Here is a 22,959-nt window from a genome sequence, read left to right on the forward strand (position 1 = left end):
AACAATGAAACTGAACTGCTAGAAAATTTAATTCGTTCCAACAAGTGCTTTGAGATATTCGATTTTTTTTTTTGACAATGAGTGTAACTCATTAAAATCTGTGTTCTCTGTTTGACTCATCAAAACCTACAATTCTGTTGAGGGGTCCCTCTGTATACTGCTGTTTGAATGAAGCCTTAGGACCAATGCCCACAGGCGGATCGAATCCCGAATGCGGGAGCCCGCAGCAGAATCCGACCCTGCCTGCGGCTGAGGACACTGCGTTACCTGTCAGAGTCTTCTATTTCCTGGTCTGCGGATGTGCAGAAGCGCCATTCGGCATGCATGTGCAGTAGCTTTTTTTTTATTTTAACTCTTGCTTTCCCGCAGAAATGGAAGCCGTCCATGCGGGATCTGCACTGAAATGGACGTCTGCAAATGAAATATAGCATGCTCCATGTTTCCCTATGGGTGGCTTGATTTGTGGATCTTCCGCATGGGTGCCCTGCATGGATTCCGCTAAACATACCTGCCTATGTACATTGGGGTCTTATCATACTTTTGAGACGAGACATCAGGTACATTCTGAAAAGGAGGTGCATGGAGTGACACACCTCATGCTCTACCCATTTAAATAGATATGTCCCTCAGCCTATACTATTTTACTCGACCCCTAATCAACTGCGACTGTAACAAGAGGGCATCCTCTACATCTAGAGGAACAAAGGTTTCGTCACCAACACAGAAGGTTTTTTTTTACTGTAAAAGCAGTGAGACTGTGGAACTCTCTACCAGAGGACGTGGTGATGGCAAAATTGATGGAGACTAGACATCTTTTCAGAGCGCTACGATATTACAGGATATAGAAATTAGGTGAGCAGTGGGGTTGTTGATCTGAAATGTTGATCCAGGGATTACCCTGAATGCCATTGAGGTGTCAGGAAGGAATTTTTTTTCCTGCAAATGAGCTTAATTGGCTTGTTGGGCTTCTTTTTGCCTTCCTCTGGACCAACAAGGCTGGGAGATGAGGGTTGAAACAGGCTGAACTAGATGGACATTGTCTTTATTTAGCCAAACATACTATGTAACAAATAGAGGCTTAACCCTCTAAATACCCTAGACCAGAGCCCCTAAACAAATGCTGATTTCAGACCCCATAGATACAGAGTGTCAGACTATATCTGAGTATCCCTCAGAATAGACTGCAGACCAGATATGTAGATTCTTACATCTCCCTGTTCCTGCAGTCCTCTTTGCCTCATGATGCCATCACAGTCCCTGGACATCATCTTGGTGCTGGAATGTTGTCCTGGAGTGAACAGGACTGCAGGAGAGGTGATTGCATTTCAAAGAGAACTCGGCACCTGGGAGATTTGTTGGTTATTCTGGAAGTCTAGAAGATCTCCTCTTTTTCCACAACTTTCACAGACATTCCAGGGGAGGTGGCAAGTATGGCATTAATAAATGTTCCTTACAAATGAATATACGCAAATATATATGTAGATGCAGATTTACTCACAGAAACAAATGCATATATATTATACACATATTACACCCATCCACATACTGGATGCACTATAGCACAGTACACTCCAATCCTTCTGCGCCCTGACACACCATACCTGCCTGTTTCTTGAAGGCTAAAACTCTGTATATCTGGTAATTTATCTTCCTTACATCTCTGGTATCAGACAGCAGGGAACGGAGTCCTTAGCGTCTGCAGTGCATAATAGAGAAACCAGAGATCGAGCAGACTTCCACAAGGGTCATGAACCTCCACGCAACAGCTCTGGATGATATCAGCACACAGACAGATTTGTGCTGATTTGTATTGCTGCTGAACTGTTTTCACAGTAGGACCAGCATTAGAGATTAGCAGCACTAAGGTTGCACAAACATAATAAACTATTATTTTTAGCTGTAAAATGCTGACCCCTCTTTTTGGACACCATAGGCACATGCCCTCAAGCGCCCTGTGTAAATTTACAGTATATAGGCATATGTATAGGCATGTTTTTACCACTAAGGTACGATTTTTCCGGCTGCCAGAAGATGTGAATTGGAGAAAGAGGTTTGAGGTGACAAATAATAGTCTAAGGATGGCTAGGGAGCTATTTATATTCAGATGCCAGACAATCAATGATTTATTTTGTTTTTGAACTGTTGTGATTCTGTTTTACCATGTGAAGAGATATAAAACTGTGCGAGGTCTGTTCTACACCAGAAACCTCATCCTTTTCATGTTCGTATCATCTTACTCTGGAGAGGTCAATCCTGTTAACTGATTTTAACACAGAGCTTTTCACTGCATGTGTATATGTATGTGTGAATATATATTCACCCCATGCTGTCCTTTAACACAATTGTTACTTTCATTATCTTTATATAGTGTATGAATGAAGATGTATTTGAATAAAACATAAAAAATGAAGAACTTTGTAATACAAGCTACTTAAGTACCAATTAAGTGTGCAAATGAAGCCTTAGCTGAAAGCAGTTAATAGCCCAAGGGCTCTTATCTGCGCTCAGATCCTCTGTTCTCCATGGGGAAACAATGCTATCAGCACTCCCCGTGGAGAACTTCTGATAAGACTGACAGACGATTTTTAGGTTGGACTAAATTTAACGATCAGCTAGCAGTGCCCGAAAAGGCCAGATGGGCGCACATTTAGACTCACTGATTATCGCTAAAACGATCACCGATTAGCGTTTTTTTTTAGCGATCATCGCCTGGTGTAAATGGGCCTTAAGAGACTTGAACATACAATTGATTAATCGCATGTACAATACAGTTTGATACTTTTGTATTGCATTGTTTTGTACTTTTACTGCCATTTCATTATGCTCTATCAGGCTGTAAGAGCAGTACAAAGATCGTAGCCCTGGAGCCCACAATAGGCCCATTCCTGATATGATAATGCTCAGCATCTCACATTGAGAGGAGCAAACTACCAGCTCAGATGCTGCGGTCAATAGCAACTGCAGCATCTTGGGGGTTAATTGGCCGGGATCAAAATTATTTCAATAACTTTAAATCCTGAATACACAGTGAAACTATCAAATAAGGAGAAATGGAAGGGGAAATGAGGATAAAGATTAAAGGGATTGCCCCATCTTAGCACTTCCTGACTGAGATGAGAAACACATGGCTGGAAAGCCGAGCACAGCAGCCTATTGGGAACTACAGAAATAACTTAAGGCTGCCTTAAGGACATTGCCTATTTTGGCGTTGAGAACGGAACAAATTTTTTTGGATTTTCATCTCCACTTTTCAAAAATCATAACTTTTTTATCTTTCCGTTGACATGGCTGTATAAGGGGTTGTTTCTTGCATGGCGAACTGTTGTTTTTTATTGGTACCATTTTTGGGTGCATATAATGTATTGTAAAACTTTTTGGGTTTTTTTGAGAGCAGGGAGAGAAAACGTATCAAGTTTGCCTATTTTTTTCCTACAGCGTTAATCAGACAATATAAATAACACAACACATTTTTTTCTGCACATCAGTACAATTACGACGATACCAAAAATATTATAATTCTTTTGGGTTTTTCCACTTTTGAACAATAAAACCCCTTTTTTGTAAATTATAATTGTTTTAAAATCACTGCATTCGAAAGTCCCATAACATTTTTTATTTTTCCATGGACAGATTTCTGTGAGGGCTTGTTTTTCTGTGTCACGAACTGTAGTTTTTAATTGTACCATTTTGTGGTACATATGGCTTTTTTGATCACTTTTATTTCACTTTTTGGGAGGTAAAATAAACTAAATAAGCATTTTGCCTTCATTTTCTTTTACGTTTCTTTGCTGAGCAGGATTAATAGTGTGCTCAAATTATAGTACAAGTCATTATGGTCACGATGATACCAAACATGTGCGGTTTTTAATGCCTTATCGCTTGTAATAGCGATCATAGGCAAAGGCAAGCCATAATGCTGGTATCTGGTGTCCTGTTGCCATGGCAACCTGTCGGTCCTCCGCGATTACATTGCGGGGGTCTGATGACATTACAGAGGGAGCACACTCCCTCTGTGAACCCTTTACATGCCGCGATCTACATAGATCACGGCATGTAGGAGGTTAACAGCGATTCTCACTGTCCTCATGTACCCCAGCTGTTGCAGTGGGAGGTCACCTGTCAGTAACTGCCGTCTCACTTATGATCCCACACCATCCACATATCGTAAGGTTGCGTCCTGTCGCATTAAGTACTACGCTGCCATGATGAAACCTTACATCATATGCGTATCCCATTGTCCACAGTACTGTTCTTCCATGGTCCTTATTTCTTGGTGACATCATTCACCCTGTTCATCACTTACATCACTGTAAATCGATCCAAAATGACTGAAGGTCCTTCAATTTGATGTTCATGTTACAAACAAGTGTTCAAATACAGAACTTACCATATTCTCCAAAAGTTCACCATAATTTGCGGCCTTATAGTTCCCAAGAAAATGCTTTACTTCAAGTTGGCCATGAAATCTTGGAAATGTTGGTCTTTCATGAGTTCCTGGATTTGTGGTAGATCGAATCTACCTGCTCTTACCGTAGCTTAGAATCACAGAATGATAGAGTTGGAAGACCTCCAGGGTCATCTGGTCCAACCCTCTGCTCAGTGCAGGATTCACTAAATCATCCCACACAGATATTTATCAAGCCTTTGTTTGAACACTTCTATTGAAGGAAAAGGAGAACTCACCACCTCCCGTGGTAATGTGTTCCACTCATTGATCACCCTCACTGTCAGAAAGTGTTTTTTCTAATATCTAATTTGTGTCTCCTCCCTTTCAGTTTCATCCTATTACTTCTAGTCTTTCCTTGTACAAATGAGAATAGGGCTGATCCCTCTGCACTGTGACAGCCCTTCAGACATTTGTAGACCGCTATTAAAGGGGTTGTCCCGCGCCGAAACGGGTTGTTTTTTTTTTCAACCCCCCCCCCCGTTCGGCGCGAGACAACCCCGATGCAGGGACGTACAGAAAGCTCACCGGAGCGCTTACCTTAATCCCCGCGCTCCGGTGACTTCTATACTTACCTGTGAAGATGGCCGCCGGGATCCTCTGCCTCCGTGGACCGCAGCTCTTCTGTGCGGTCCACTGCCGATTCCAGCCTCCTGATTGGCTGGAATCGGCACGTGACGGGGCGGAGCTACACGGAGCTACACGGAGCCCCATAGAGAACAGGAGAAGACCTGGACTGCGCAAGCGCGGCTAATTTGGCCATCGGAGGGCGAAAATTAGTCGGCACCATGGAGACGAGGACGCTAGCAACGGAGCAGGTAAGTATAAAACTTTTTATAACTTCTGTATGGCTCATAATTAATGCACAATGTATATTACAAAGTGCATTAACATGGCCATACAGAAGTGTATAGACCCACTTGCTGCCGCGGGACAACCCCTTTAAGTCTCCTATCAGCCTTCTGCAAGCTAAACATTCCCAGATCCTTTAACCGTTCCTCATAGGACATGATTTGCAGACCGCTCACCATCTTGGTAACTCTTCTCTGAACTTGCTACAGTTTCTCTTTTGTCTTTTTTAATTTCAACTGATTTTATTGAGAAATAAATAAGCAAATTATTACATGCAGATCAAATGGAAACTTTCCCTCGCAAGGGGTGCAATAAAAAAATTTCACAGTAGAAACAAAACAATTAAACAATGAACTTCCACACAGGGTTTCATTTACAAGAAATTCAACAGGTATTTAGTTGCTATCTTTTAGTTCTTCTTTCTCTCCTTTTGAGGGAAAGTTGAGGTCAGGGTTATACCTAGTAAAACTATGATCAGTTTCCCATCAATTCCCTCCTCCACATCATTTATAAAGATATTAAACAACACTACTGCGCCTAGGACAGAGCCTGGATGTGCAGCCATTTATGACCACTCTTTGAGTACAATCACTCAGCCAGTTGTGAATCCACCTAACAGTTGCCTTGTCAATCCCATATTTAGTCATTTGTTTCAATAAGAATGGTATGAGATACTTTGTCAAATGCTTTACTAAAGTCAAGATATAGTATATCTACCGCATTTCCCTGATCAACCCAGTCAGTGATTCTGTCATAGAAGGAAATTAGATTAGTCTGGCATGACTTGTTTGTTACAAACCCTGCTGGCTCTGGTTAATTACTCGATTTTTAGCCAAGTACTTGCATATATGCTGTTTAATAATTTGTTCAATGATCTTTCCTGGTATAGAAGTCAGGCTCACAGGCCTGTAGTTTCCTGGATCCACCTTCTTCCCTTTTTTGAAGATAGGGACAATATTTGCCCTTTTCCAATCTTTTGGGGCTTCTCCTGTTCTCCAGGAATTTTCAAAGATTATGGTGAGTGGTTCAGCAATTACTTCCGCTGCTTCCTTTAGTATACTAGGATGTAATTCATCTGAACCTTGAGACTTGAAGTCATTTCAGATAGCTAAGTTTTCCCTCAGCATTTCTCTGCTTATAGATAGTCTGTATTCGTTTATTCCCCCAATAGCACAGGAAAGATCAGTTGATGTTACATTTAGTTTCTGAGAGAAAACAAAATAGGAATTTAAAAATTCGGCCTTTTCAACATCATTCTTAACCAATTCACCATTTTCATCTTGTAAGCATCCATTAGCATCTTTGACTTTTCGTTTGCTTTTGACATACCCCCAAAATCCTTTTTATTGCTTTTGGCCTCTGTTGCAAGCCTCAATGCAATATTAGCTTTAGCTTTTCTGACACTTGCCCTACAGTTTCTGCAGATTGCATTATATTCTTCTATAGATATTCCCCCCTCTTTCCATTTGATAAAAATATTTTTCTTCCTTTTTAACATGTGTGCAAGTTCTGTGTTCATCCATCCTGTCCTAGTTAAATGCTTACCATTCTTCCTTCTTTTAGGGATTGTTAACGATTGTGCTTTGAGAATCTCATTTCGCAATATTTCCCAACCTTCTTGGACATTTCTTCAAATCCAACCTTGAGGTCTGCGTTTTCTCAGGTCTTCCTCCCCTTTTTATCCAAAATTCAAGGATAGCATGATCATTGCCTCCTAAGGCCCCAGCCACTCTTACTTCCTCAACCATTCCCTCTCTGTTGGTAAGAATTAGGTCCAAGATAGCAGATCTCCTTGTTTTCTCTTCTACCATTTGGAAGATAAAGTTGTCAGCAAGATCGGATAAGAATTTGTTGGATCCACTACTTTTACCTCCATGCTCATCGCATGAAATTTCCTACACATTCCATTTCTCTTCAATGTCTTTCCACATTGTTTCATCAAACCAAGTTTGCTGTGCAGCGGTGGTGATATGTATCATATGTACTAATAGTAAGCAAAAGCAGGTGGGAAAATAAAGTAAATATAACAAAAATAGATAATGACATCACGAATATCTAAAAAAAATGGATGGTATTTTCGGAATCAGCTGCAAAAATTAACCAGAATAAGGTCTAAAATTCCAGGTATCATGAAAACAAATTTCTTTTTGTTCCCCAGTGTTTTGGGATAAACAAATTTTAGGTTGCCTGTACAGCCTGATATTCCTTGCAGTATTCCTGTAACATTGTTCCCAATATATTTTTTTCTTTTCAGGAATAAGTATATCCATTCATGGGTCTAAAAATCAGCTGCAGATTAATCAGAGGAAAAGTGTGGCGAACAATTCTGTACCGAACGATCACATAGTGGTTAGACATTCCTCTCTGCCTCCTCTCAGAAGGGCAATAAGGATGGAGGCTTCATCTTCTGGCAAGTGTGCGCTCTCAAATGGAAACACAGAGATTCATTATCCAGGTAGACCTTCTTCTCTATTTGAACCTTTAAAAACATAACTGCAGATAAAGCTTTAATTTAAGGGGTAAACCCTAGAAAAAGACTACTTAGACTGTCTTATTAATGTGTGTGTATAATATATATAAATTATACACATATACAACTATGCAATAGATCTAGAGATGAAATTTAGATGATTCAAATCCCTTATAGGAAAGGGTTATTTACAGTTAAAGCAGTCAAACTTTGGAATGCCCTACTTCAAGAGTTAGTATAGCAAAAACAATAGCAGAATTTTAAAAAGTGCTAGACATTTACAACTAATGAACTAAAGATACTTGAGAATTATAATTAATATGGGAAGGGCAATGTTTCAGGGAAATCCTTGTTATTTCTATGCTAAGGAGTCCAGTGGGAGGTTCTACTTGTTGACATCTATCTATGTGTATATAGTCATACAGGGAAGGCTGGCAATCGCTGAAAGGACTGCCCACTGGACCTCTAAGCATAAAAAATGGATTTAAATGAATAAAATACAAGTTATACTAGATCTATATATAATGTGCTCAGCCCATCCTGCTTTATAACATGCTGCCTGCAGATCAGACACCAGATTCAGTTTAAAGAGGTTGTGATAAGATATACATTTATTCCCTAACCACAGGATAGGGGATGGGTTTATGATTGGGGTCTGCCCACTGGCCCCCCCGCTGATCCCAAGAACAGGGATCCTGAAGGTCTCCGCATGAATGGACCATCGATGTACATACCTGTCTTCTGCTCCATTCATGCAGACCTCTTTGGCACCCCTGTTTTCAGGATCAGTGGGGATCCCAGAGGTCAAACCCCTACCAATCAGAAAATCATCCCTTATCTTGTGGATAGGGAATAACTTTATATCTTGGCACAGTCTCATAAACTCATAATGCTAGAAAGTTAAAGGACAAGATTAATGAGAATGTTATCTCATTGAATTGATGGAAAAGGTTAAAACCGGGAAAATAAACTTTACAAACACTATTCATTATTATAATAACAGCATTGATTTATAAGACCCAGTTTGAAAGAAGGTTATTTACTAAAATGTCAAACCTGCAGTTGATCTGAGAACAAGAGCTAACCTTCTAAGGATAAAGGACTCACAATTTGTGTTACATTATATGCATTTAATACATTTCTTTCTAGGTGTTAAAGACATAAATATATTCTTTGACGACTTAGAAGCTGCAAACAGTCCCTCCAAAGATGATGACTCTCTGCTGCATGCTGGTAATTTGACAAGTATGTCAGACGAAGTCAGCAGATTAGATGCAGAAGGAGAGGTAAGAAGTTCAGTTGTACTAAGGGTATTTTAAAGAGCTGTTATAAAAGGTCAGAGACAGAAGTGTATGTGAATGAATATGGTCTCTAAAGGGTTGTGAAATGTAAGCATGATATATATGAGCTGCACCCTAGGCTTTCTGCTACTTCAAAAGAACTTGGCCAACAAGTCATAAAAGGGTTCTCGGTTCAGGACCTTATTTTTAGTCAGAGCAGAGAGCACCGAAAAGAGCATCTTTCATTCTGAAGGACCTGGCACATTGCACCCACAGTCCATTGATTCCAATTACAATGTGTAATGTGTATTACAATATACTTGTACTCCCCATAAAATAAAAAAATATAATAATTTTGGAACACTTTTCTTAGAAATCTGAATTCTGCTGTTCCTCTGTTATGCCTCCTGAAAGTCTATGAGTAAATTTACAATGTGGTGTTTCCACTCACCTTGGCAGATACTGTCAACACCATTTTGAGAATGTCAGAGTATGCAGGGACACACCTCCTTGAAAATGGGGTAAAGAAGAAGTTGTCAATTTATTTGTAGAGAGGTAGCCCCTCTATACAGTTGATGTTACATGGGATATTCCAGTAAGAAGTATTATCGGGAAAATTGCGCCACTTAGGGGCAAAATGTTAAAAACATGTTTTCTATTTTATTATAATGTTTCCTTGCTTAAGTATTTACCAGCTGATTAGACGAGCAGAATCAGGTGATGGATCAGTGCGTTTGCGGCAGGGGTCCTATGTCAAGAGAGGAAGTGTGGCTCTGAGCTTTCTGAAAAGAGGTGGTTGAAAGACCCTACAGGCATTTGTGAGTGCCATCGCAGCCAACTCAACCTCATGAGACTGTCCCACTTATTGGAAAAGCAGTCCGTTGCCTTAGCTGCCTCAGCTGAATCACCACCATGGCCGTCACCTGGCTCTGCTCCTCAATCAGCTAGAAAGTAAGACCATGTATCGGTGACCTGGTTGGTTAATACAGTTACATTCATTCAGCAAAAACTGCCTCCAAGGTATGTCTGGAGGGCCGATCCCTAAGTTCAAAGAGCGACATACTGCTCCTACCACCAGCCCCCATCATGCTACCTATATACATTCATACATTTGCAGGACGAATAACATAAGATTTTCTTGCATGAGGAATGCAAGTATCTAATAATACAGACATGTTAGGAGAGCTGGGCAAGAAGAACTATATCCAATGTGTAAGAAGTAGATAAAAGTTCCAAGCTTTATAAGAATAGATAGAAACAAAGCTGCTAGCATATATGCAAGACCATTGATTCAGATGCATATTGAATGAAACAGTCCTTAGTCGTAGCTGTCAGACAACCCAACCTACAATATATTTATATTATAATAACGTGCAACCTAAAATCACATGCCACAACAAAATTGCTACCTTCCAATAGGAAATTGTCAGCATGTCAAGAAAAGAGAAGGAATTTCTTACCAATTCTCATTGTCAAAAACTGGCATTGTACCGTAATACATGACACATATTAATGCTGCCAGATCAGGGGAAATGTGATGCATTTTAAACCCCATCAAAACGGGCATGATAGAATTACTAGTCAAACCTCGTCATTGGGAGTTGTCAGTGTTTTGCATCACTTGACAAACGCCAATTCCACCGTATTAATTCAGCAGCACTAGTGGATCATGTAATACTTATCAATCTAAGCCCCATTCTAAGCTGCATAAGGTAATAGCAAATAGAATTTTTATCTACTCCTTGCACACTGAATATATATTTTTTGTTGCCTGGAATCAGACAATTTTTGGAGGGGAGTCCTTGCGAGCTTGTTTAAGAAGTTATTTGCAGTCCTTGAAGTTGGCTTCCTCCCTCCTTTCAAGTGTATGTCAGGAGAGCTAAGAGATCCCTTTAACCACTCCAGGACTGCAGAATGACTATAAACATCCTGTGGTCTTGAATTGTGTATGCAGCAGGTTCAGGAACAGAGTTCCATACCCAGTGGCTATCAGCTGTTTCTGATAGCTGCCAACTGCCAGTAACTGCCTCGATCAGAATTGGCTATTTAGGTGTGGCTGTTAAAGCTGACTGTGCATCTAAACAGTCAGTGGGAGGGGTGCTGCTTCCTGCACCTCATGCAGCAGGGTCGGAGGGTCCCAAATGCCAATAGGCTAGCATAGCAACCCAGAGCCTACTGAAGGCTCCCAGGGCTGCCATGAATAGTTGCCTATCAAGCTTTGCCTGAGTCAGGGCTTCAAATGCAACTTCATAATTTGCTATATACTGCAATACTGAAGTATCACAGTATATAGTACAAGCAATCAAATGATCGCAAGTTTAAAGGGGTTGTCCCGCGAAAGCAAGTGGGTCTATACACTTCTGTATGGCCATATTAATGCACTTTGTAATGTACATTGTGCATTAATTATGAGCCATACAGAAGTTATAAGAAATTTTTCACTTACCTGTTCCGTTGCTAGCGTTCTCGTTTCCATGGAGCCGTCTAATTTTCAGCGTCTAGTCACCAGATTAGACGCGCTTGCGCAGTCCGGGTCTTCTTCTTTTCTCAATGGGGCCGCTCGTGCCGGAGAGCGACTCCGTGTAGCTCCGCCCCGTCACGTGCCGATTCCAGCCAATCAGGAGGCTGGAAACGGCAATGGACCGCACAGAAGCCCTGCGGTCCACCGAGAGAGAAGATCCCGGCGGCCATCTTCAGCAGGTAAGTAAGAAGTCACCGGAGCGCGGGGATTCAGGTAAGCGCTGTCCGGTGTTCTTGTTTAACCCCTGCATCGGGGTTGTCTGGCGCCGAACGGGGGGGCTGTTGAAAAAAAAAAAAAAAACGTTTCGGCGCGGGACAACCCCTTTAAGTCTCCTTAAAATATAGAGATGGAGAGAAACTTTTAAGAGTAAATTTTATTTGTTTTTTAAAAACGGAAAAAAATATAAAACTATATAAATTTGGCATTGCCGTAATCATATTGACCCATAGAACAAAGTTCACATGTAATTTCTACTTCACTGTAAGGCCGAGGTCAGACGAGCGTGGTTCTCGCACTACTACAGCAGCATGAGAACAACGATTCTATAGCAACCAATAGGTTGCTATGAAAGTGCTCACATGAATGCTTTGTAGAAGCGCAGGATCTGTGCTTCTAACAAGATTAGAACATGCAAGTGCCGATTAACATGTCAGCTCCATGGTGTGCGCTGCGTAGTGTGCTTTCCATAGGCTCCTATGGGAGCTGTGGGAGCAGGCTGCCCACACCATGGATGTGTGAACAGGCTGCTCCGCGCAGCTAGGGGCAGCCCCGTTCGAGCGCATAATCCCTACATGTCAGCAGCGTGGTTTACACGTTGCTTAGCAGTGTGTAAACCACACTTGTCTGGCTGAGACCTAAAACTTTTGCAATTGCCGTCTTTTCCACTTAAAAATTGGTCAATGTTTTTCCATACATTATACAGTACATTAAATGGTACCATTAAAAAATACAATGTTGTCGTCAAAAAGCAATCCCTCATACAGCTATGTCAATGGAAAAATTAAAAAGTTATTGCTTTTGCAAGGCGGGGCCAAAAAAACGTAAAAAAAAGAGTGATCAATGTCTGTTACTAAAGTTGTTAAATAGCGCCTGGCATACAGGTACTTTGCATTAATACACTTGAATAGCACACTACGGAATGATGAGGACTGACAGTCTACATTGTTTTCTGTCATTCCCCTATATCTTAATACTGTTGAGTTGGAGCGTTGCAGTGTTTTCTAGGAAGTTACCCTAAGGCTGTACTAACTGCACATTGTCAAGAATAAGATACATTCAAACAGGTAATCTTAAAACCTGTTCTATTTTTTTCCTCATGCTTTACCTGATGTGTGCAAAGTGACACATCCACAAGGGGATCTTTCCTTTACCATGCATTCGACTTCTAATCTCCAACGCAGAAAGAAATGTGAGAAATATGATGATCTTTTTGCTGTTTTTTTCCGATTCTGCTCATTATTTTCACATCACTTTGAGCTTCAGCGTATTCTCTCACAGGAGAACAGAATGCAGTTATTTTAAGGAATCTGCCAGTTTAAACTTATTGTTGAGCACTTTAAAGGTATTGAACAATGAAAAGGGAGAAATATTTTCAGGAAGGTGAAATTCAAAGTACTTTCAACATCCAATATAGATGAGATATTAGTCATTGCATAGTGTAACAAGATCCCGGGTTGTTTTATGTGATACATTTACTTACGTGTCTAGGGCAATACTTACTTACGTGTCTAGGGTGCCTTGGACTCCAAGACATGGATATTGGCATTACACTTTTTTCTTGCAAGTTCATGCACTGGTTTGACCTTTTATGAAAGGTCTTATATAAACCATGTTTATATGACATTAATTGTTCAGTTAAAGGGGTGTTCCCATCTTCGTCAATCACTGAGCTGAAATGCCCTAATGTATTGGGTGGCGAGAGAATGAAAACAGCCAAGCAGGCTGTGTGTGGTACACTGTTTCTGTAATGCCCATAGAAGACTATAAGAGTTACGCAAACAGTGTAGTGGAGCAAGCTAAGCTGTTTCTGTAACTCTTGAGTAGTATAAACAGCGTAGCTTGCTGTGATACACTATTTCTGTAACTCTTATCCACTCCTACGGGAGTTACAGTAACTATGTAGAACAAGCAGTTTGACTGTTTAAGACTCCCTTGGATGGCAGGAGCAGGGTCCAGGGGGTTCAGGATAGGCACAGGTGTGAGTGACTGCCAAAGCAGCAAGGCCCTTACCGCCGTCTGGATAATCAGCTGTTGCAGGCACCTCGACTACTGGTCTTCCACAGTACTGGTACTGACTTGACCCATACTGGATGTATTAGGTCAAGTCACAGACCTCCTAGCGTGGTACTTGTGGAAAACAATCATATGGCCATTGCATGCTTATAACTTTGGCAACAACAGCAACAGTGCATACTCTCATTTTTGCAATCAGCGTTACTAGCCCAGTTAATTATCGGAGGCACAACCCAGCTCAGCTTTTGTGGTGCTTCTAGCATGGATCTCCTCTGGTGTCATGACTCTGGCTTTCACTCAGGAACATCCGCCTTCACTTTGCGGCCTGTTTTTCACATCTCCTCCCTGACAGCATGTTGGAGACAACCTTCATCTCCCCTTCGCAGGACAATTGCGTATTTATATCCTCCTAACTTCATCTCCTCTACTGAGAGTTAAGCGCTATACTTCACACCCATCTGGCAACCCATACACCAACAAGACAGTTACATTAAACTCAACAAGAATAAAAAGTGAAGTGTACATAATGTTATCATCAGGGTACATTACATCATTTATCCTAGCTAACTCACATACGGTAAGCAAAATAAACCTGTTAAACCCTCTCTGCATTTATTTACTTCCAGCTACCTGTGGCTGTGACGGTGAGTTGGAATTCCTACGGGGACCCCTGTTCTAGTGATAGATACAGGTCCCAGAGGTAGACGTATGGCTATGCCATAAATGTCTGAGAAGGGAATACCCCTTTAATTCAGTTTACTTGAAGGGACTATGGCTGCCAGTCAAAAAGCCTCATGTAACATAAAACAGAAGATGTTGTTGTCGATAGAGAGAGATGTGGTTCTGAACTTTGTCAGCCTCTGTAACAGCATGTTCTTGCTATTTTGTAGATCGTCGGGTTGAAATGCACTTTATTTTCTCTGTTATTAAATATGGTCCGAACAGGGAGTAATTTTTCATAAAGGTCACAGAACAGTTTGACATTACTCCATGGAGGTGCTAAGGATGTCATACGAGACAGGATGAAAAAAGTCAGGCTAATATGATTTCGAGGTTGGAGAGTGACTGCTGGAGATCTAATTTACGTGGGACATGCTTTAGATTTTACTTACCTTAAAACCGCAATAGACTAAATAATTTCATTTCTTCTGATCATTTATAATAGTTCTTTTTCAGCTTCCCAGCATGCCAGAGAAGAACAGAACAAATGGGCTGTTTTTCAGTGATGGGAAATGTCGTATTGACTACATCCTGGTGTACAGAAAATCAAGCCCCCAGTCAGAGAAAAGAGAGATCTTTGAGAGGAATATTAGGGCTGAAGGATTGCATATGGAGAAAGAGGTAACTTTGGATTAATCTATGTTAAGGTTGGTCACATTTTACATTCTAATAATAGGGCAGTAGGTATTTAGTTGATAGAATACCAACTAATATTATATAATCAGTGTTTTTGCTCTGTTCTCTACTTTTATAAAACCATGCCTCCTTGCCACAGAAGTCTTCTAGAACAGTACCATTGCTTTGTTCTGAAAATGGAGGAGCACATGATACAAGTTCGTCCATGAATGCCTCCCTCTATGCAACTGGGCCAGTTTCCCATCCTTGCCTGCGTCCAGTAAGGAAATTGCTACGGTGTGTGGTGCTTATGGATGGGGTCATATCACGTGCCCCTTTATAGGTGGCTATTTTCAGAACGGAGCAGTAGTGCTATTGTAGAAGAAGGCTCAGAGTCGGGAAGTTATTTTTTTCTCTAAAATTAGGAAATTGGCTTCTACCTGATTTGGATTTTTTGCCTTCTTCTGGATCAACATAAGCTGAGCTGGATGAACATATGTCTTTTTTCAGCCGGACATACTATGTTACTGTGTACCCAGAACATGATTTCAGAAGAGAGAAGAGAGCAGAACTACTAATTATACTTATAAGTTGATAAAATACCAAATACCTACCATGATTTATAGATGTATTGTTATACAATGCCTATTGAATTCCAGATGAACTCTATTATGTTTGTCACAGTGAATTGCAGGGGCATAAGTCTAAAGGGGAAGAGATTGTGGTCACACATAGGCCCTGGAGCCTAAGGTGGGCTAAGGATATATCTTCACCTGTGGAGATCCACATTATAAATGATGTCTAACAGTCGATGGACAGATTTTGTGCAGATTTTGCATTGAGGTCCAGGAGCTTCAAGTTACACTTCTGCTGATTAGTCTTTGATCTTCCCATAAAATCTGGTATTAGGTTAAATGAACATAAGTGAACACATAACACAACATATATGGGTAGGGCTACCATAAAGGCAGTACATGTGGTATTATAGTCAAGAATCCAGGCTAATGAGTTAAACAAAAATGACTCATTTAATAGGCAATAACATGCAAGCATAGTTTCTTTTAATTTCATAGTCCCCAATTAGTCTTCTGTACGCCTTCTGCAAGAAACCCCAAAATGTAAGGTATTGGTCTGGGCCCACACAGTACAACATTTTACAAAAGCATCTTGCCCATCAGATGTACCTAATAGATGGAGGATATGAGATCCCGCACCATTTTATTATGTATCACGCATATATTTTTAATGGTGACTCTGCTTATGAACTGGGGATAACTTTATTCTTTAAATAACTGAATTATCACCCAGGAGAAAAGTTTCTTTTTCCTAACATACGTGCCTAATCTACCTGCGATTATTAGGATTTTTACGATGTATAATTCTAGTATACAGTATATAAGACCTGAAATCTTGGAACAGCCTTTAGGGCTCCTGCACACTTGCGGTTTTCTTGCACGTTTTTTTCACGCGATATCGCTGCGTTTTTTTTACGCGATTGTCAATGGGACTTTCTAATGTTAAAAATGCATCACCCAAAAATTGCAAAGCACCAACTTGTGATGCGTTTTTAACATTAGAAAGTCCCATTGACAATTGCGTAAAAAAAACCACGCAGCAATATCGTGTGAAAAAACGCGCAAGAAAAACGCAAGTGTGCAGGAGCCCTTAATGAGACATTAAGCATTAAGTGATGAATGATAGTGGAGGCAAAGTGTATGCTGGTTGATGACACAGTCATGTTAGACCGTTATAGTGCTACATTATAGGAGACTGAAATCTATAATCACGGAACACTGTCTGAATTTCACCCCCATTATAAAAGCACGTCAATTTCTCAGCTGTTGCATGTAAAATATATCCAATGAAATGTCTTAACGCTGAAGAATTTACTAGGACAGATCTAATAGTTAATATTTAGGCATGTGATACAAGCCATGTACTAGACAGTGTAAATGTTATGCTTTATGATACATTTGGTGTATTTTTCGACTTGACAGCTCCTATTGTTTGACAAGTTTTGTGCCAAAACTTTGCATAGTGTCATATTTTAAGCTATGCCCCTTCACAGCAAGCATGCCCCTTTCCTGCTAAGCCATGCCCTCTAATAAAGCAAGGCACAAAGTGTCTAAAATATGTAATTAATGTATTACAAGTAGAGATAAGCGAGCATACTCGCTAAGGGCAATTACTCGATCGAGCATTGCCCTTAGCAAGTACCTGCCCGCTCGGAAGAAAAGATTCAGCTGCCGGCGGTGGGCGGGGAGCGGCGGGGAAGAGCGGGGAGGAGCGGAGGGGAGATCTCTCTCTCCCTCCCCCCCCCCTCTCCCCCCTGCTCACTGCCGCAACTCACCTCTCACCTGCATCGGCAGCCGAACCTTTTCTTCCGAGCGGGCAGGTACTCACTAAGGACAATGCTCGATCGAGCAATTGTCCTTAGCGAGTATGCTCACTCATCTCTAATTACAAGGCTTATACATAACTTTATTTTGGTGCAAACTGAGCCTGAATTTTAATGCATTTAGCTTAGTAAATCATCTCCAATAGCTTGACAATGAGCAGAGGTGCAGAAGTTACTCTAACTATTATAGTCCAACTACATTGTCCCCATGCGCAATGAATAGATTTCCCAATGTGTCTGTCTCTGATGCGCCCTTGTCAGATCAATGTGCATTAGTGCAATAATGTGTCCATTTATTCAGTGTCAAAAGCCAACTTGTAACATCTTATCAAAACCCTGTAGACTACAATGCTAGGAATATGTGGGAAATGATCATAGAATAAAAGAATCAAATGACAAACTTGATGTGGATTTTTGGTTCATACATTAAAACTGGCATGTGGATTTACAATGTGGTTATCATGGTGACATTTTTCCAAACACATCATCGTTGTATGAATATGGCCTTAAGGCCCTCTTCACATGGACGTATCTGTGCACACAGATGTTGCACATGCAATACGCAGAGAATAAAACCCATTGATTTCAATGGATTCATTCACATGTGTGGAATTTTTCTGCGCATTTTGGTCATGCAAAAACAAACCAAACGCAGCATGCTCTATTTTCCTGCTCATTTGTGCCCCAAAAGTCACCATAGAAGTCCATGGGGATTTGCAAATACAAAATATGGGGGTGATGCATGAAACACTGTATAATTGCGTAGGAAAAAGAACACATCTCGAGTTCATTAGACTAATTAGCCATTTCAATTGGTGCATATTTTTTTGCTGTGCGCAAATGAACATGCCATGCGGTCAAAAAGTACAGTAAAATATTTCGAGGTGTGCTAAAAAAAAACATTATTCATTGCGCAAATATACATATGCTCGTGTGAAGGAGGCCTAAAGCTGCATGTTAACCAAAGCCATTGATTATGTTGAAATCAACCGAAGATGTAAGGTTCGAGTCACACCATCACTGCGGTGCATACTCACCATAAATGCCAAAGAAATCTGCTGGGCAGCCTGACTGAATTGAAAGCTCTAAGACATATAGGGTATATCACAGAATTTTGTGAAGTATGGTTAGGGTATGCTAACAACTGAAATCCATCCCAAATATTTGAATATATTCCGATAAGAGAGACTGCTATTCTGTTGTAGAATAGAGATGAGCGAACGTACTCGTCCGAGCTTGATATTCGTGCGAATATTAGGGTGTTCGGGATGCTCGTTACTCGTAACGAGTACCACACGATGTTCCGGTTACTTTCAGTTTCCTCTCTGAGACGTTAGCGCGCTTTTCTGGCCAATTGAAAGACAGGGAAGGCATTACAACTTCCCCCTGTGACGTTCAAGCCCTATACCACCCCCCTGCTGTGAGTGGCTGGGGCGATCAGATGTCACCGGAGTATAAAAGTCGGCCCCTCCCGCGGCTCGCCTCAGATGGCGTGTGAGTTAGCTGAGGGAAAGTGGTATCGTGCTGGAGCTGCTGTAGGGAGAGCGTTAGGAGTTAGTGTAGGCTTCAAGAACCCCAACGGTCCTTCTTAGGGCCACATCTACGTGTGTGCAGGCTGCTGTTAGCAGTGGAGAAACTTTTTTTTTTTCTCAAAATCGGCAGTGCAGAGCATTGCACCCGGTATTAGGGACAGAAGTGGTGCTTAGGCAGGGAGAGTGTTAGTAGGAGTGAGTGTAGCCTTCAAGAACCTCAACGGTCCTTTCTAGGGCCACATTTAACTGTGTGGAGTACTGTGCAGGCTGCTGTTAGCTGTGTTGCTTTTTTTTTTTTCTTCTCAAAATCGGCGGTGCAGAGCATTGCACCCTGCATTGATACTACAGGCACAGAATTGTGTAGGCAGGGCCACAACACACTATTAGTCATTGAATAGATGCAGTGGGCCTTTTCTTTTTTAACAAAAGGGAAAAAAGTATATTTGCCCTGCCTCTGTCAGTCCTAAGGGCTCTGGGTACGTGTGTGCTGCGTGGAGAACGTAAAAAAATCAGACGCAACCAGCTACGGTTAAGTGCAGCCTTGCGCCAATTTCTTTCCTGCCTGGGAAATACCTGCTCTGCCACAGTTAATAACTCTGCAACAGTAAAGTTCTGTGACACTTTTGCAGGGCCGCAACACAGTGTCAGTTATTAAACTTATTATTCAGTGAATAGACGCAGTGGGCCTATCCTTTTAAACAAAAGGGAAAAAAGTATATTTGCCCTGCCTCTGTCAGTCCTAAGGGCTCTGGGTACGTGTGTGCTGCGTGGAGAACGTAAAAAAATCAGACGCAACCAGCTACGGTTGAGTGCAGCCTTGCGCCAATTTCTTTCCTGCCTGGGAAATCAAATCACTGGTAATACAGCATGCTGAGGGGTAGGGGTAGGCCTAGAGGACGTGGACGCGGCCAAGGACACGGAGGGCCAAGTGAGGGTGTGGGCACAGGCCGAGCCAGTGCGGTGGCCAGGGGTAGAGGCAGGGCCAGACCGAATAATCCACCAACTGTTTCCCAAAGCGCCCCCTCGCGCCATGCCACCCTGCACAGGTCAAGGTGCTCTACAGTGTGGCAGTTTTTCACAGAGACGCCTGACGACCGACGAACAGTGGTGTGCAACCTTTGTCGCGCCAAGATCAGCTGGGGAGGCACCACCAACAGCATGCGCAGGCATATGATGGCCAAGCACCCCACAAGGTGGGACGATGCCCGTTCACCACCTCCGGTTTGCACCACTGCCTCTCCCCCTGTGCCCCAACCTGCCACTGAGATCCAACCCCCCTCTGAGGACACAGGCACTACCGTCTCCTGGCCTGCACCCACACCCTCACCTCCGCTGTCCTCGGCCCCATCCAGCAATGTCTCTCAGCGCAGCGTCCAGACGTCGCTAGTGCCACAGTTTGAGCGCAAGCGCAAGTACGACGCCACGCACCCGCACGCTCAAGCATTAAACGTGCACATTGCAAAATTGATCAGCCTAGAGATGCTGCCGTATAGGCTTGTGGAAACGGAGGCTTTCAAAAGCATGATGGCGGCGGCTGCCCCGCGCTACTCGGTTCCCAGTCGCCACTACTTTTCCCGATGTGCCGTCCCAGCCCTGCACGACCACGTCTCCCGCAACATTGTACGCGCCCTCACCAACGCGGTTACTGCCAAGGTCCACTTAACAACAGACACGTGGACAAGCACAGGCGGGCAGGGCCACTATATCTCCCTGACGGCACATTGGGTGAATTTAGTGGAGGCTGGGACAGAGTCAGAGCCTGGGACCGCTCACGTCCTACCCACCCCCAGAATTGCGGGCCACAGCTCGGTGGTGGTATCTGCGGCGGTGTATGCTTCCTCCACTAAAGCACCTTCCTCCTCCTCCTCCTCCAACGCAACCTCTGTCTCGCAATCAAGATGTGTCAGCAGCACGTCGCCAGCAGTCGGTGTCACGCGGCGTGGCAGCACAGCGGTGGGCAAGCGTCAGCAGGCCGTGCTGAAACTACTCAGCTTAGGAGAGAAGAGGCACACGGCCCACGAACTGCTGCAGGGTCTGACAGAGCAGACCGACCACTGGCTTGCGCCGCTGAGCCTCCAACCGGGCATGGTCGTGTGTGACAACGGCCGTAAGCTGGTGGCGGCTCTGCAGCTCGGCAGCCTCACGCACGTGCCATGCCTGGCCCATGTCTTTAATTTGGTGGTTCAGCGCTTTCTGAAAAGCTACCCCCACTTGTCATACCTGCTCGGAAAGGTGCGCCAGCTCTGCGCACATTTCCGCAAATCCCACACGCACGCTGCCACCCTGCGGACACTGCAACATAGGTTTAATCTGCCAGTGCACCGACTGCTGTGCGACGTGCCCACACAGTGGAACTCTACGCTCCACATGTTGGCCAGACTCTATGAGCAGCGTAGAGCTATAGTGGAATACCAATTCCAACTTGCGCGGCGCAGTGGGAGTCAGCCTCCTCAATTATTTACAGAAGAGTGGCCCTGGTTGGCAGCCATCTGCCAGGTCCTTGGAAAATTTGAGGAGTCTACCCAGGTGGTGAGCGGCGATGCTGCAATCATTAGCGTCACCATTCCTCTGCTATGCATCTTGAGAAGTTCCCTGCAAAGCATAAAGGCAGACGCTTTGCGCTCGGAAACAGAGCCGGGGGAAGACAGTATGTCGCTGGATAGTCAGAGCACCCTCCTGTCTATATCTCAGCGCGTTGAGGAGGAGGAGGAGGAGCATGAGGAGGATGAGGAGGAGGGGGAAGAGACAGCTTGGCCCACTGCTGACGGTACCCATGCTGCTTGCCTGTCATCCTTTCAGCGTGTATGGCCTGAGGAGGAGGAAGAGGAGGAGGAGGAGGATCCTGAAAGTGATCTTCCTAGTGAAGACAGCCATGTGTTGCGTACAGGTACCCTGGCACACATGGCTGACTTCATGTTAGGATGCCTTTCTCGTGACCCTCGCGTTACACGCATTCTGGCCACTACGGATTACTGGGTGGACACACTGCTCGATCCACGGTATAAGGAGAGCCTTTGCACTCTCATTCCCGAAGAGGAAAGGGGTTCGAGAATGATGCTATACCACAGGGCGCTGGTGGACAAACTGATGGTAAACTTCCCATTCTTCAGCGCTAGTGGCAGAAGGCGCAGTTCCGAGGGCCAGGTAGCAGGGGAGGTGCAGAGATCAGGCAGCATGTACAGCGCAGCAGGGGAACATTCTCCAAGGCCTTTGCCAGCTTTATGGCTCCCCAGCAAGACTGTGTCACCGCTCCCCAGTCAAGGCTGAGTTGGCGGGAGCACTGTAAAAGGATGGTGAGGGAGTACGTAGCCGATCGCACGACCGTCCTCCGTGACGCCTCTGCCCCCTACAACTACTGGGTGTCAAAGCTGGACACGTCGCCTGAACTAGCGCTGTATGCCCTGGAGGTGCTTGCTTGTCCTGCGGCTAGCGTCTTGTCGGAAAGGGTGTTTAGTGCGGCTGGGGGAATCATCACAGATAAGCGTACCCGCCTGTCAACCGACAGTGCCGACAGGCTAACACTCATCAAGATGAACAAAGCCTGGATTTCCCCAGACTTCTCTTCTCCACCAGCGGACAGCAGCGATACGTAAGCAATACGTAGGCTGCACCCGCGGATGGAAGCTACGTTCTCTCTCACCATCCAAAACGGGGACATTTCTGCTTCATCAATCTGTGTCTAATATTCCTCCTCCTCCTCCTGCTCCTCCTCCTGAAACCTCACGTAATCACGCTGAACGGGCAATTTTTCTTAGGGCCACAAGGCTCACTCATCTAATTTTTCTAAACAATTTTTATATGTTTCAATGCTCTTAAAAGCGTTGAAACTTTAACTTGAACCAATTTTTCGTTAAACTGGGCTGCCTCCAGGCCTAGTTACCACTTAAGCCACATT

At 43.2% G+C, this 22,959-nt stretch overlaps 1 protein-coding gene across 1 annotated transcript in view; it reads left to right on the forward strand.

Annotated features, from left to right (window-relative positions):
* The window catches only part of ANO4 (anoctamin 4), a 182,346-nt gene that overhangs the window by 85,023 nt on the left and 74,364 nt on the right, over positions 1 to 22,959 (forward strand). The window contains exons 4-6 of the mRNA XM_066589846.1: positions 7,551 to 7,751; positions 8,916 to 9,052; positions 14,976 to 15,140. Coding sequence (XP_066445943.1) covers positions 7,551 to 7,751; positions 8,916 to 9,052; positions 14,976 to 15,140 — 503 coding nt within the window. The remainder of the gene's footprint in view (positions 1 to 7,550; positions 7,752 to 8,915; positions 9,053 to 14,975; positions 15,141 to 22,959) is intronic.

This window comes from Eleutherodactylus coqui, chromosome 2, assembly GCF_035609145.1.
Source record: "Eleutherodactylus coqui strain aEleCoq1 chromosome 2, aEleCoq1.hap1, whole genome shotgun sequence".
Taxonomy (NCBI): Eukaryota; Metazoa; Chordata; class Amphibia; order Anura; family Eleutherodactylidae; genus Eleutherodactylus; species Eleutherodactylus coqui.